The sequence below is a fragment of the Echeneis naucrates genome, chromosome 21 (assembly GCF_900963305.1).
Source record: "Echeneis naucrates chromosome 21, fEcheNa1.1, whole genome shotgun sequence".
Taxonomy (NCBI): domain Eukaryota; kingdom Metazoa; phylum Chordata; class Actinopteri; order Carangiformes; family Echeneidae; genus Echeneis; species Echeneis naucrates.
Window position 1 is genome coordinate 6,765,145 of NC_042531.1, and position 15,489 is coordinate 6,780,633.

Genomic DNA, 15,489 nt, shown 5'->3' on the forward strand with positions numbered 1-15,489 from the left:
TATAAATAGAATAGTTTATACTGCATCATACTAGTAGGTGATGGTAAAATTTATAAAATTATATCTTATATCTAATATCTAATCTATCTAATCTTTGTTGCTTTTTCTTCCTCTTAATATTTTACTGGTCCAGTTTTTCTCAAACTAAATAAAGCTCATTCACTGCTGCCAAATACTGCTACAAATCCAGTCAAAGTTAGCAACCAATCATGGCACATAAGTATGCAGGTATATCTTGCAGAAAAGCCTCTAGCAGTTGAGGCAGCTCTCAGTAATCTGACAATAACAAAACACAGACACAGACACACACACACATACAAGTGTTACATCTTACGTGGGTGGATGGTGGAGGAAATTTAGATAGCAGTATGGGAATAAAATGCGTGAACGAATCAGGTGATGTCAGGCAGCTAATAGGCCTTTTTCTCAGGAGACATTTTGACATTTCAGATCAGGTGGATCTAATAATACTAACAAAGCCCAGTGTGCCATTATGCACAACACCGGGTCCTTGCAATTGGTAAAACATGACGGGCTACAGCCATTGTTAATGTTAATGTTAATCACCTGTGTGTTTGTGCTGCATCGTCAAAATGTTTGAACAAGCAAACTTTGAACAAGCACACTTCACTCATAGTTTAAGGGCAAAAGCACACAATGGGTGAGTACACACACACACACGAGTACACAGTTTTATTTAAAGCCAATTTGAGCCAAACATTGATCCATATTGGATTCTAATGCCTTGATTGTCAATAAATGGCTGAGTGTCTTGAAAAATAAGAAAATTTATCTCTTGCATTCAAGTTCCATATCTGATTGTGTATGATTACTCTTTTGTTTTGACTTATGGCAGCAAAAACATTTGTTACTAATAATGCAAACAATCACTTGTTTCCACTCAGGTATCCCAATAAACTCAAAAAGTAACAGAGAGCCATCATACACAACATCTTAAAGTGGCTAAATAACATTCAGTCACCATATTCACACCTGCGATTTTTCTATTTTGACAATTATGTCAAGCTCTCTTAAAAGGAAAAGGCCTATTAGGATTCATTCTGGCTTTTGTGCATTATTAAGAGGATGAAAGGGATATATAGAAAGAAAACTACAGCAACAGAATAATCATCTGCAAAATGGAGAGGGGAAAGAGTGATTGAAGGAAAAAAAAAACTGCCTGCTTCTAATTACACCTCAAACTAGTGACTTAACTTTTCATTTTGGCAGATTTCCCCATTCCAGCTCCTGCCCAGGACTGTGTCTGAGAGTCAACACTAATCAAAGGCACTTGTATGGAGAGGATTGTTGGCCTCTAAAGGGACTGAGCCAGTTCAGGCCAGCCTGCTGCTCTTTCTCTCCTTTTCTTCTCCGTCTCACTCTCTCTTCCTGTCCTGTCTGTTTAAGGAGAGCAAGATTGGGAAATTCCTTCAAGCTACTTTACTTCAGGTTTCTGTGGGATTTAAACATGCACACTGAGGTTTTGGTACAGTCCATGTTAGTGCCGTTGTTTCTGATTCTGCTCTCAACCGTGGAAGAGACTTTGTTGCAATCGGTGAGGTGAGTTTCCACACAGCCTTGTTTTTTCTTGTTTATTTTGGGGTAGTCTGCAGACCAAGAAGGAGGAGGGAGGTGCAGAGTTTTGCTGACAAAGACGACATTTGCAGAGTAAAATTTTAAAAGTTTAGGAGTATCTTTATGTGTATATTGAACTTGCTAACTTCTTTGTGCTGTTTCTCTATGCTGTTTAACTTGGCAGAGGTCAGAATGCTGCATGACAAGTCATATGATATCAGTATGCTGCTTCTTCATTTCTCAGTTTTATTATTTGACACAGTATAACACTGTTCAGAACTAAGAGACATTTGTACATTTTTGTTTGGACACTTAGTTAACATGAGTATAGCAATTGGTGAAGTGCAAGAAAATCTTTACTAACATATTGGCCAGAGCAATGGCTTTGCATGTCAAAAACTTGTTTTTTTTTTTTGTTGTTGATATTTAGAGAACCACACCAACATTTAAATACGAAGAAAAGACCAAAAGCTCATTATGAATTAATGCTGTCGATTGCTTTTACTATATCATATAGTCTTTGTTTTTTTAAAAGAAAAAAAAAAATCTTAATGATTTAACTTTGACGTAAAACCATAGATTTTTTTTTTTTCTTTTCCCAGTATCAGACATAATCAGAATCAAGTGTGAAAATGGAAAGAATGAAATTAATTCATTCCTCGGTTAAAATTTCATGTGAAAGATTTATTTCTGTTTGTCTTGGCCTTTCATGCTGAAGCCCTGTCAGCAGAACTGTAAATGTTACCATGTGGATTTAAACTTAACTCAGCTGCAGAGGGTGTGTTTACTCCCAAGCAGGTGCAGCATGCTTATGTAATGACTACATTGTGCACGTTTTCTTGTACACTGCATGGTATTTATTGGACAAACAGTAGCAAAACCCACACATGCTTTGCCACAGAGAGCAACAGGTCTTGAGACTTGGGTTGATGACAATGTTTTCCTTTGTGTCCTCTATATGTACCCAAAGGATCTCTTCTGTAGCTTGTTTGCTTACCAGATACATCATTGTAATCAACTGGACAGTGTAAAAAATGTGGGGGGGAAAAAAAACTGTCTGAAGTGAAAGTTATGCTTTATCACCTCAGTTCTGAGTAGAGTGTAACAAGGCTGGATGAAACATCCATGCCATGCTCACCCACTTATGATGACGATGAAACTGTTACTCATGTTACAATAGATTGCAGTTTCTTCATTGCCCTCAATATTTTGTTGAATTCTCCTGTTCCAGCCGTCCATAATGAGTAACATCAACACAAAGCCTGTGCTGTGTTCGGTCTCACAGAGGCTGTGTGTTGTAGCACACACCTGAGCACACAGTTTGGGCACAAACCACAGATTGTTTTTATTTATTAATTTTGGCCAATTTTATTAAACACAAAGGATTGCATGCTGCTCTTGGATACAAAAGATGGATTTGAGTTAAGTATACCGCTATTTTATTTTTTTTATCTTTCTGAATGAGCACACAGGTGAGTTGATCAAATATCATGGACAAATTTCTCATATGCAATGTCAGGGTTGATGCCAAAAAAGCAAACCAGTTTGATCTAATCTCCTCTGTGACCTCAAATACCCTCTATGACCTAGTACTACTTAATACTAAAAATACAGACATTTCCTGCAGGTCAAGTGGGAGATTTAAAAAGTGTAGGCTATAATGTGTAAAGAAAACTTTGATTGGTTAGTTTGTTTGACACAAGTGGTGCCAAAGTGGCCAAGCAGATGTCTCTTCACTTATGCAGGAGTGTGGAAAGCAACCATTGAAATTCAGTTGAACTTGCCACCAAATATGCAAATTTACCTCACTTTCACTTTGCAGTTAATCAGACCTTCAGCACTTAGCATGGCCAACTTCCTCAGCACAACTGAAAATGGACAAAAAAAAAAGCTGCAATTTGACAAGTTAGTGGGGGAAAAAAAACTTGTTCTCTATGTAGTGTCATTGTCTGTCTTCACAACTTCTGGATTACATTAGCTCAAGTTCCATTTTGGAGCTAAATTGTCATACAGACCAAAAATCCTGAACAAGACCAGTACAGCAATCATAATGAAAAGTAACTGAGGCCTGAGGAGGACAAATACAGTGGAAGGTAGGGACAAAGTCACTGGATGTCATGCTGTCATTGAAAAGGACCACAGCTCATTGAGAGAGGTAGATTTAAAGTGGTAGATTTATTCACATTTTAGTGGGCTGCTCGGCAGAGCAGTTTTGTGAAAACGAAAAAGGCAACGAGTAGGTAAAGCCTGTGCGAAAAGGAACTTGTAAAACCTCCCCAGACACCTGGAACACACACATTCTGTATTTGATTTTCTTGGGAATGTCAGTGACATTTTATCTGCTGCTTGTTGAAACTCGACTGTTCTCAAACTGGACAGCTGGCCAGCATCAAGAAAGGGCAGGAATAGGAATTGAAAAGGAATGTCAGACAGCACCCAAATGAAACAAATCTCACTGAGAAACCCCAAAGAGTAAAAACCAAGTTCTGCTTTTACTATTCTTACCAACAGTTTGGGCGGGTCCGGTCTAGTCCCTGGGGGGGTTCGGTCTGTTGGGGATATTTGTTCTACTGGGGTCTCGTCACTTGCCTCTGGAAGGGTCCTGTCGCTGTGGAGAGGTCTTGGTCTGGGACCTGGGGGGTCAATCCATCACTTGTCACCAGTTAACTAGACTTCTAGCCCAGTGTCCACTGTCTCTTCCTCCCTCCACATGTTCGGCTGCCCCATTCCGGGAATCAAACCTCAACCTTCTCATTGCAGGGTGACAGCGCTAACCACTACACCACCATGCTGCCCTGTGTGCTCCATGTCTAGTTTCTCCTCTGCCTCCTTTTATGATAGTACTTCTTGTCATAGATGAAGGATGATGGCAGAAATGGAGGCGAGAATTAGTGAGTTAGACTCCCAGCTCCCCCCCCCCCCCCCCCCCCCCCCCCCCCCGGGTGACCGTCTGAGACAAGACACATAGTCGTAGGCAGCAGCTCCCGGCTCACATCCAGCCAGTTCACGTTTTGGTAGCAGAAAAGTTAACATTAGCTATGTAGCTATGGGATGGATGTTTCATTTGCCTTTCCAGTGGAATGACTTCATACACTGCAGGTCTAGCTATGCTCAATAGTTTAACAAAAGCAAACGTGTATTATATGCCAAGTGAAGCAAACCATGTTACTTTTCAGTGTTTGAAAGCCGTGCTTTTTTCAGTCATTACTCAAATGACAGCTACAGCGCTACACTGCTTCCAATGAACGAATGACTTGAAAAAAGATTATTTCATTTTACTGAACGAGATTAAAAGACCAGAGTCTGTAAAAAGACCCGAAGTTTCCATCACTATTACAAATGACCCAGGTCTGGTTTATCTGCTATTGAAACACACGTGCAGGTTATATCCATGGGTAAAGACAAGTTACCAATATGATCTTACTGAAATTTAATACCTTTGTATATCATCCTCAAAAAAATTTTTTTTTTATTTAAAATTAAACTGGCTTCCAACATGGTGGGTTTCCTGAATGTTGGTACGAACTAGAAAAGCTACAATATCCTGAATAGGTCCTCTTTGAAGACAGTGAAAATACCTTTGACCTTAGCCATGTTGTTTTCGACTTCACATGGACACAGGTGGTAGCACACTTGATCTTTGACCTTAGAAGTTTCCAAAGCTGTGGAAAAACCGACCCCCTCTTCCTTTTTTTTCCCCCCAGACAGGTGGGTGGTGTGTGTAAACTGTCCACAGAGTCATCCCTGCGTCGCTGCCGCACACCTAATGGCAAGATCTGCAGTGGGAGGGGCAAATGTGACTGTGGCATCTGCATCTGTTTGGCCTCTGATCCAGGAAAGTTCTACGGGCCCCGCTGTGAATGCCACGACTGGGTCTGTGCTGCACATAACGGAAAAACATGCAATGGTGTGTGTACAATTATATACATATGTGTATATACATGCATATTAACACAGAAAAAATGTGTACTGTGTACAAAAGTAGGTGAGTTAGTCTCCATCTTTTACTTGCTATCTAATGTTATTGCTATGCTTGAGTGTCCAAGTTTGTCAAATTTGAAAAAAAAAAAACAAAAAAAACCACAAAACAATTATGACATAACTCTACAGTTGCATTTGGACACAAAGCTCCACGTATCTTAAAGTACTTGGGATTGAGTATTGGTCATTGGGCAGTAAGTGATATAGCAGACCTCTTTACTGTGGAATTGCATAAGGGGAGCTTGGCAGCTTGCAGTTTATCGTGAGTTTCAGCCAGGTACAAGGAAAGAAGGGAAAGCTTATGGGTACCTTTTTAAAATGTCAATTTATCTGACATAATTAAAAAAAATAAACATGTTCCTCACCGACTTTGGGAGGATTTACAGCATTTTAGTTTCTGTCTTTTGTCAGTGAATTCAAGGGGCACGGTATTGTCTCTTCGAGAAGCCAGATCACCTTGGCAGCACTTCAAAGGCTTTCAGTGGTAATAGACAGCTGGTTGGTTCACATAATGTTTCTGAGGCATTAACTTTTGTTGGGAGGTAGCTTTGAACTTTGCCTGTTGCCTGAAATTTTACAGCTTCTCTGAAAGTACTTGAGAAAGTGTCCACACACTCAGCTTCACACTACCCCAACTTTCCATGAGGAGAGAATTTGACACTGAAGCATGACAGTAAAAGAATAACAAAAAGCAGAGTAAAAGACATTGAGAAGGCTGAACACAATCAAAAACACCAATGTATTAGACTAACCGAGCAAAACCTTTCACAGCTTAATCCTAGTTTCATTAAAGCGACAATGTTCTGTTACTGTTTAAAGTGTTTTAGGTACAGATTTAAATTTATGGTAATTTCAGCAGCTGAAGTTTAAATTGTTTTCTTAAAGATTAAGATCATTTTTGCACAATTGAATGAGCTCTAACTGATCATCCCACTGAGAATTATACCTGACCTGCAGTCAGCTTTACCATTTATTTTCGACAGCTTGTTTTGGTTTGGACTGACATTTTTTTAAGTGCTTATCCTGGAAGCTATGAGAAAGCTTTATCCCTGTATGTTGATGTAAAAGGGGGAAAAAAAATCTAATCTTTGTGTCCTCTGTGGTCACTGGGCTATGAGTCTCAGGGTTTGATGGAGTTATGTGTACATCCAGAGCAGGTCGAATGGAGGGGGTGTGTGTGGGTGTGTGTCAGTGCGAGAGAGAGAGAGAGAATGATTTATTTGGGCAGACATGTTGGCTGCTGTGAGGAGCTCATTATGGTTCAGCAGTCTGGAGTGAGAAGGCCCTGCTTCAGCCTGATAATGGGGTTTCACTCACGGGTACACAGTCTGCAAATGGAACCTCTGTGCATTAGAAGAGGAAAGGTTTTCACACATGGACACACTGTATGCACACACACACACACACAGGTCAGCTGGTTTTCATAGTGTAACATTAATGTGCACAAACAAATATGCATAACCAGGCACACACTCTCCGTGTGCATATACAGTCTAATAATTATACTCAAAGCATAGTGAGAAGAACACAATCCCCTCCGTCCCCCATTGCTCATTGGCCCACACAGCATGCATGGTCTACTCCCTGAGATCGGCAGCCAATTTCTCTCCCCGCGGCTCCCTTATCTCTGCCTCTCACAACTGCCCGCTGATAAGATCCAATAGATTTTTCTCCTTAGGGATGAACTGTGTGCTTTTCCTTTCTGAAAACATTAGCTTTTCTGGCATTGACTTTTTCTTTTACCTTGGATTGCGTTCATCAGGCAAACAAAGTTTCTGATTTAGCACACACCCATCCTCTCAGTCACAGCAACAAGTTTAGCTGGACATAGATCCTGGGGACGATCTATTTGATGAATTAAGGTTAGAAATAGAAATGGAATAATTGAATTTTAGTTTGTAGGCTGAAATATTGTTAATGTTGCTGTCTTTTGTCATACTGTGGAAACTAAAATGAGTCACTTTAATTCCAGTTCCATTGATGCTATTATATTTTATTTCATTTTCCAATAGAGGAGTGCACAGCTACTGTCCCCACAGAGCTGTCTGTCTCTGAAACAAATTCCTGGTCTACTTGTGGTCCTTTTAGTTTGTTGCATGGATGACGTGAGGTGAGGACGTGCAAGTCAGCTGAACTGGAGGCTCTCTATAAAGAGGGAAAAAAAAAAAAATATATATATATAAATATATATATATATATATATATATATATATATATGTGTGTGTGTGTGTATATTTTTTTTTCTTTTTCTTTCACCACAGTAACAGTTGCAGTGATTATCTTTTTTTGTATATATTAGTAATATTACTAGTCACCAGTATCACTAAATATGAACTCATTCAGGAGACATCCATGTTTTTTTAGATTTAAAAGGGTACAACTGAAGCGAGCAGCTGTGTCCGTGATGGGTCTAAAGTAAAGTGATTGTAAAAACTTGTTATGTTTTATATGTAAGTGATCAGTGGATAGACAAATGGTCTTTAATACTGCACAATACTAGGAAAGGTCTGGCGGCCATCCATTTAATTCCAATACAAAGGCTGCTGTAATAGAACTCCAAAGCTATCTAGAAAAATGTGTGTTTAATAAGGATTAAGGATTTATACATACACTGGTACTGTTCATTCATGTTTTTTTCCTCCCTCTGGAACTTCCCATGTTGTGGCAGACCAATAGGATGATGACCTGGACTAACATCTGTTCACCACCTGTGCAGAAAACCTTCCTGTCATTTCAGTCTGCAGTTTTTTTTTTTTTGTTTTTTTTTTTTCACACTGTGCTTAAAACTTCCAACATTTCGAAAGTACACAACAAACAAAACTGCATAATGTCTTGATTTGTATCAAGGCCCAGTTTTATCAATTTAAATTTTTACTCTTCATATTTATGTCATGTCTATAACAACTCCCCTGTTCATCGTGTCAAAGTTTCCATTCTCTTTCACAGCCTTCGCTCTTTTCTTCCCTCAATGAATGAGCCACGTAAGATTGTTCTCACCCCTTAACTCCACTTTCGCTGTCTCTTCCACCCTTTCTCCTCGCAAAATGTTTTCTTCTGGTTTGGATTCAGACAGGCTGTGCCGCTCTGTGTTTTTCTGTATGGTCCTTTTCTGTTGTCACAGGCACAGAGGGTGGCCCAGGGCGCAGCAGGCTTACATTGTCCCACTGATAAAACACTGTGTAATCAACTTGTTGGTAATTACTGTTACATCATTGAGTAGAATTAGACCATTATATCAAGACTGACCCCCTTAGCAAGTAATCTTATTTGAGACCAGTCTTAATTGTAATGACACAAATTGCTCATCTGAATTCCACAGCAATACAAAAAAGTTTCATCAAACACAGGTCAGCGATTCCCTCCACGTGTCTAACAGCTAACACCCTGTACCCGCCCAGCCACTGATGTGGATTGAGGCAGACAGCCAGACAGTGAGTTGCAAGTTAAGAAAAATCCCTGACTTTCTGATACTTTCCGATTACAGTCCTGACTTTATCGTATAGATGTCCTCCTCACCTTATCTCAAAGGAGCAGTTGAACCAGGGAGGTGAAGGCATGAAAGTGAAAAACCTTTGGATGGTTGTTTACGAGTTCTGTTGTGTTGGAACGCATTTTTTAGCATCTCCACCTTCTACCATCTCTCTCTCTTTCTCTTCCTCCCTCTCTTTCTGTTGGGCCTTGGTTTTTCAAAGTCTCTGTTCTTTGCCTTGCTCAGCTCCAATCTTCTGTGCCCCCTGCCAGACTCAGAAAGGATGACACCCAAGGGGGTTTATGTCAGCAGCACAGAAGTCATCTTGGCCAGCGCTGTTCCAAACCAAGCTCCTCCAGATGTACTTTTACGTCAATATTACATAAGCTCACGCAGTTTCTTCCAACATGGACACACTATGGACAGATGATGTTTATTACAACTCATAAATAGTCTGCCCGAAGTGACTAATAGGTTTGATGCATAATTTTAGTTATTTTCACAAAGAGAGAGAAAAAAACATCAGTGCCCACAGTGGAATGCTGTCTTTGAGCCATTACAGCCCATTAAATTGTTCATCCCTGTATTTTTTTTTTATTTTTTTTTTTTTAGTACATATTTTTGATGTGCTCTCAGTTAGATATTCTGAGCTTTCTATTTGCGAGGTGAGTCACCTAATGATTCCAGCATGGGCTGCAAGAAGAAAGAGGCCCTTAAGTCTGTCCACTAGTAAAAGGCTTTTTTGACCCTCAAACCTGTTTTTCTACATTACTGTGGTTGATAATGTTTTGAATTAAGGCTGTTTTATATGAATGCACACATGTATGTGCAGGAGAAGAAAACTGGCAACAATCGGCTGTGAACAATTTTTTTTTTTTTTTTTTTTTTTTTTTTTTTACTGATGTTGCTTACATCTTACAAAAGCATCTCTGTTAATGTTGAATGGAATGGAAGCTGAGCTTGTTGAGCTGTTTTTAAGGGATGTGGGTGCTTTAGCACTTCATGCTTTTAAAAATCCTCTTTATGTACACTTTAGATGCCAAAGTTGGGCCTGTATTATCCAGAAATATATAAACTACAAACCTGTTTGTGAGGACTGTTTGCACCCTATTCCTGTACTTTAAAGCTTGTTTTCCTGAATTTCGTTGCAATCAAAAGCTCTGACCTGTGAGTCAGGCCAGAGTGGGTTAAAAAATAAATAAATAAATAAATATTTTGAGGTATTACAAAGTCATATGTTCATCAAAGTTGACAACTGAACACCTGGGTGGCCAATTGTAGAAACTATAGAGGGATGAAAGCAGGAGTTCCTTGTCAGAGGAGAACACAAACAGCGAATTAATTATTACCTCTGACAGGTGTCTCCTTGATCTTTTCTTGGGAACACAAGCTGACGTGCTGTTGTTTCACGCTCCACAACTCACAGGGAAACAAAAGCAAGTCAGAATAATGACTCTCAGAAATGAGTGTCATGTTATGGAGAATGTGATCCAAACAAAATAAGTGGGGGAAAGTCATTTGGAGAGCAAAAACCAAGTGCAAATAATACATGAGCATATGATGACAGTCTCAATGTGTTTTGATATGTGAAACATGTAATGTAAGTTTTGCTTTATAGGTTTGCTTATAATTGAAATCTGAAAACAGGGTAAAGAATTACGTTTGAGTAATTCTTTACCCTGAATTACTTCTGGCACATACATTTAAGCAGTATTTAGTGATGGTTGCTTGAACCTATTTCCTTGATTACATCCCTGTCAATATTATTTGTGCTCAAGACTTCAGCAGGTGCAAGTTAAATTCAAATTTAAAATTAGATTGCAGCGTGAGTCACCATCCTCTCTTAACCACGGTAAAACTACGTCACCTGTTGTTAATGCCATTGATGCACCATCTCTCTCGCGCTCTCTCTCTCTCTCCTTCTTTTTCCGACCCCCATTGGATGTATCTGTGCACCGGTCAGGAGCTGATTGGCTGGGTGTGTGTCCGTCAGAGCAATGTAGGAAGGACGTGACACCAAAGATCCATCGAGAATAATGGCTCTGGAAACACTGGGAAAGATTAACAGTCTAAACAGTCAAGAGACAGCCAGCTTCCCACACACATAAACCTTTGCCTAGCAGACACAGTGCGGCCGTTTTATATGTCAGAGCGGCTGTCAAGCATAGATTAATGGGGAATGGTGGGTGGTAGTGACTGTGTTATAGTCTGAATTAAACCATAGAGGCTTTAATCCAGTCCTGTTTTATTGGTAGGCTATTGTTTGGTGAAAGATAAAAATAAATGCTAAATCCAAAAATAGAATCCCCATACAGTAAGTCTGTGCTTGTCTGTAGCAATAGAAAGATAACAAACGTACAGTATTTGTGGTCTTTCATGTGACAGCCAGGTTGGAAATAACTTTTTTTATTTATTTATTTTTGCATGACTATATTTACACTTAAGTATGCAGCCTAACAGTGTCAGCACTTAGATGAGGACAAAGCTGTTGATGGACTGCTTTATGAGATTATTTCTAACAAGCACACCATTGTTGTAAAAACAAATCTTTTTTTTGTGTCATTTGCTTTTTATTGATTTTTGATTTTGTATATATACAAACACACAATTGAACAATGATTGTGAAGACAAATCTAACACATTTTGAACTTTGTATGATCTTTGAAAAGACAGTTTTTATAGGTGCATTGATAAAGATCCAGTTGACACATTGGGATTTCTCGTGCGGTTACATTGTTTAGTAGGCCAGCAGTAAGTACAGACTGCTAAGGGCATCTCATTCTTAACAGTTAATTATTTTTGAAGTGTTCTTGAAATCAATTTATTTTCCTTGGAATTGAATCTGATGCATCTTTCCCTGTGGAAGTGCACTTTCCATGTTCTTCTCTTCCTCCTTACTCTTCCCAAGCGTCCCCTGAGATGTATCGATAATGAGAAGAGACAGGGGACTTGCCTGCTGTTAATGACTGATGGATAGTCCTTGAAAAGGACACCACATTTACATGATGAACGAGTCAAGAAAATGATTGAGTGGGACATGCAAGGCCCCCTTGCTGCTAAATCCAATAGGAAAACCATTTATAATAACTTGTCAACAACCCTCATTTGCATTATGTGATTCTTCCTCTTTTTCTCTGTGCTCATTGTGGCCAGCAGAACGATGAGGAATAGTGACACCAAACTGCCTGTGTAGGTCCCCTGCACAAGGTAGTACTGTACAAGGTATTCATCTCACTGATTACTTGACAAGGAAGCTAGAATGTCAGCCTAAAATGTCTGGAAAAAGACAAGTTTAGTAATATAACGGTAACATGGTGCTACCTGCCTGCCTGCCTATATGGACATTTATACACCTCAGGAGAAAATGTGGAATATTTCACATCCATTAAAAAGAACAATTCACTATTTCAATGGGTCTGTTATTATACTTAAGAGTCAAGGGGCAGATAAATCCTGCACTCTCCTGCTTGTGAGATCCCATCATAATCCATTAAGAAAACACTTATGCGTGTCCTTGTGTTTGTTGGGCATTTTGAAGCGCTGATGATGGCACGCACACAGAATTGATTAACTGCGTTGTGGTGCGTTTCCCTTTAGACCGCGGCTTCTGCGACTGTGGGACATGTGAGTGTGACGAGGGCTGGTTCGGAGATGCTTGCCAGTTCCAGGAAGAGTGTAATCTACCCAGTAAGAGGAGCAAGGAGCTCTGCAAGAACCCACAGGGGGTGATTTGCTCCAACAGAGGTGACGTGACCAAACACACACACACTGGACGTGGACACTCAATCTTAAACAAAAGCCTGCATCACACTACCAACCAGCATGGCGCAAGAGCACAAAATACAAGTGACATGAAATTATTTAGTTTTTGGTATCACTTTCAAACAGTCCATTCTTATTGAATGTTTTAAGTGTTTTAAGTTGCTAGGCTGCAAAATCTAATGTCAAAGTATTTATGTGGTGATGGGAAACTTTTCCCTAGCTTTTTGAAGTTTAGTATAATGACAACACTTCTTGTTGTATCAGAAAAGAATCCAAGTTGGAACAAGTGAGAAAATACCAGATTTTAATAATTTGGCGGTGGTGGTTTAATGTTGATGGTGAGATTATTCCATATAGATATTTACTTCTACTTTACATATTTACATTACTGTCATATTATTATTATTATTATTATTATTATTATTGGCAATATTAAAGCCTTCATTTACAATTCATGACGGTGTGTTAAGTCAATTTCTCTGAATAAGGCAGATACTTGTGATTTCTTCGCTCTTAAATAGATCTACCAATATGAATAATTGCTGTCACAAACTCATGTAGATTCATAAACTTGAATCTCACAAGTCAGAACAGGTATAATGCACACAGCCCTAGTTTATGAGTTTATCACTGAGGAAACATGATAAATCATTAGCAAACACAGTATGAGGTGATGTCTGGGTGGAGGTTGATTTCCGCACACGTCCCTTCACTCATCATCCCTTCCAGATAAATGAAGAATGAACACGTACTGTATTTGTGTGTCTGCATGTGGACTTGTGTCTCTCTGAAAGCATGCACTGTACAGTATGTGGCCTCAACGCACTGTTGGCCTACCCTCTGTGCCTATAGCGCTTTATCACAAGGTGATTTGATAGAATGCATTGCATCAAAACATTACAAGTTCGTTGCCACAAACCAACCCAACAACCTGAAACTGTATCTACAGGCACCTGCCACTGTGGTAGCTGCATGTGCGACAGTAAGGAGAGCAAGGGTCTGGTGACGGGACGTTTCTGTGAGTGTGATGACAACGAGTGTCTGGATGAAGATACTGGAGAGGTGTGTGGAGGTATGCTTTTCAAGACCCCGACTCACGCACTCACTTCTGCCAAAACACAACCCAGGCAACTCTTGTATGATTATTTCGGGACTGCTTCTTGTCCTTCTGTCTTGGCGGAGATAGCTTCATGAGTTAGCTCCTGCCATATTACTTGGAGTAGTTCCCATGTTTGAATGTCTGTCTAAAGGAATAGTGTCACAATTTGTTGATTTGCTCTCTGAAAGTTAGAAAACATTGATTCCTGCTTCCCTACACAACAACTGCTGAATCCCAGCTCAGCTTGTCAAGTTGTCAAGATGTTATAAGGTGTGTTTTGGATGACTCGTCTGTTTCTCAAAAATATTGTTTGAAAAAAGTAAAAATAAATAAATAAACTTCACCTTTAATTCTGAACTAATGGCTTGCTGGCTCTGTCAGGAGCCTACTGTACATGGATCATTGACAGCTAAGGACACCTATTAGCTTTAGCCCCAGTCTTTTTTCTTTTTTAAATTTTCACACAGCCCTGATTTAACATGACGTTACAGATGTAGCTACAAGTTCATATTTGTCATATCTTTCCAGATTTTTCATTAATTAATTAATTCATTCATCTTCTACTACCATTCCAATACTGCAGGTCATTCCTCTGTTTCCTGTGGGCCTCTCTGCTCACAGTATGCTGGAAACAGTGTACAGCCTGCCAATCAATCAACTTAAAGTCAGCTAGCTAGAAAAAGAATAAACTCAAAACCTCTAGAACTGTTTTCTCAAAACCCTAACCCTACTGTAACCCTCTTCCGACACGTAACCCTGAATTTCTAGACTCTAAATCAATATTATATTTCAACTTTAAACAATGTGAAATGAGAATTGACGTCAGCCACACGTCCATGAAGGTTAATTGGAAATGAGCAGAGCTGACCTGCCATGGCTCCTGCATTTGATGGCGTTATACTCTAATCTGGGCTCCCAACAGGTTTTCCAGCGCCTGCTTGTCTGTGTTAATTTGCCATTCATAATCTAATTCTGAAAAACAAATGATTGGCTTTTCTTATTAGGCTTCTGTTACAAAATACATTGGTTGTCCTCATTTGTAAAGCTATACAAATTGTTAGAATTGTTAGAAACAGTACAGTCTTGTGTTTTTATTCTTTAGTATAAACCATATGACTCAAAAATTTCACTAAAGAAAATATGACTTTGGAAAATACGGAGCCAGAAGGCACCTTCTCTCGTTCAGGCTGAATTGTTGAGATTTTTGGTTCTCATATACAGCCTTTCTAAAATACTTGTACCTCTCAATATGTCAAAATTTGTGAAATGTGTCCAAATCAATGTCAATCCGAAGCCATGACCCATCAACTGTTGCATATGTGCTATGATCTGCTTCCAGGCCACGGACAGTGTTACTGTGGAAACTGTTACTGTGCTGCTGGTTGGCATGGAGACAAATGTGAATTCCAGTGTGATATCAGCCCATGGGAAAGCAAGCGGAGATGCACATCACCGGATGGCAAAATCTGCAGCAACAGAGGTCTGTTTACCTGCTTGAAACTCATTTACATCCTTAATAGTCTAGGATATTTTCGCTATTTGGAAAATGTTCCAAATTATTCTAAATGATGGAACATTAATGGAATATAAGATGATGTAATAC

The 15,489-nt window shown here is 39.4% G+C and overlaps 1 protein-coding gene across 1 annotated transcript in view; it reads left to right on the forward strand.

Moving 5' to 3' along the window:
- Nucleotides 1-1,334: 1,334 nt before the first annotated feature.
- itgbl1 (integrin, beta-like 1) overlaps nt 1,335-15,489 on the forward strand; it is a 35,479-nt gene continuing 21,324 nt past the window's right edge. Inside the window, exons 1-5 of the mRNA XM_029530456.1 lie at nt 1,335-1,560; nt 5,280-5,482; nt 12,623-12,769; nt 13,737-13,859; nt 15,226-15,366. Of these exons, the coding sequence (XP_029386316.1) occupies nt 1,469-1,560; nt 5,280-5,482; nt 12,623-12,769; nt 13,737-13,859; nt 15,226-15,366 (706 nt within the window). The 5' untranslated portion in view covers nt 1,335-1,468. The remainder of the gene's footprint in view (nt 1,561-5,279; nt 5,483-12,622; nt 12,770-13,736; nt 13,860-15,225; nt 15,367-15,489) is intronic.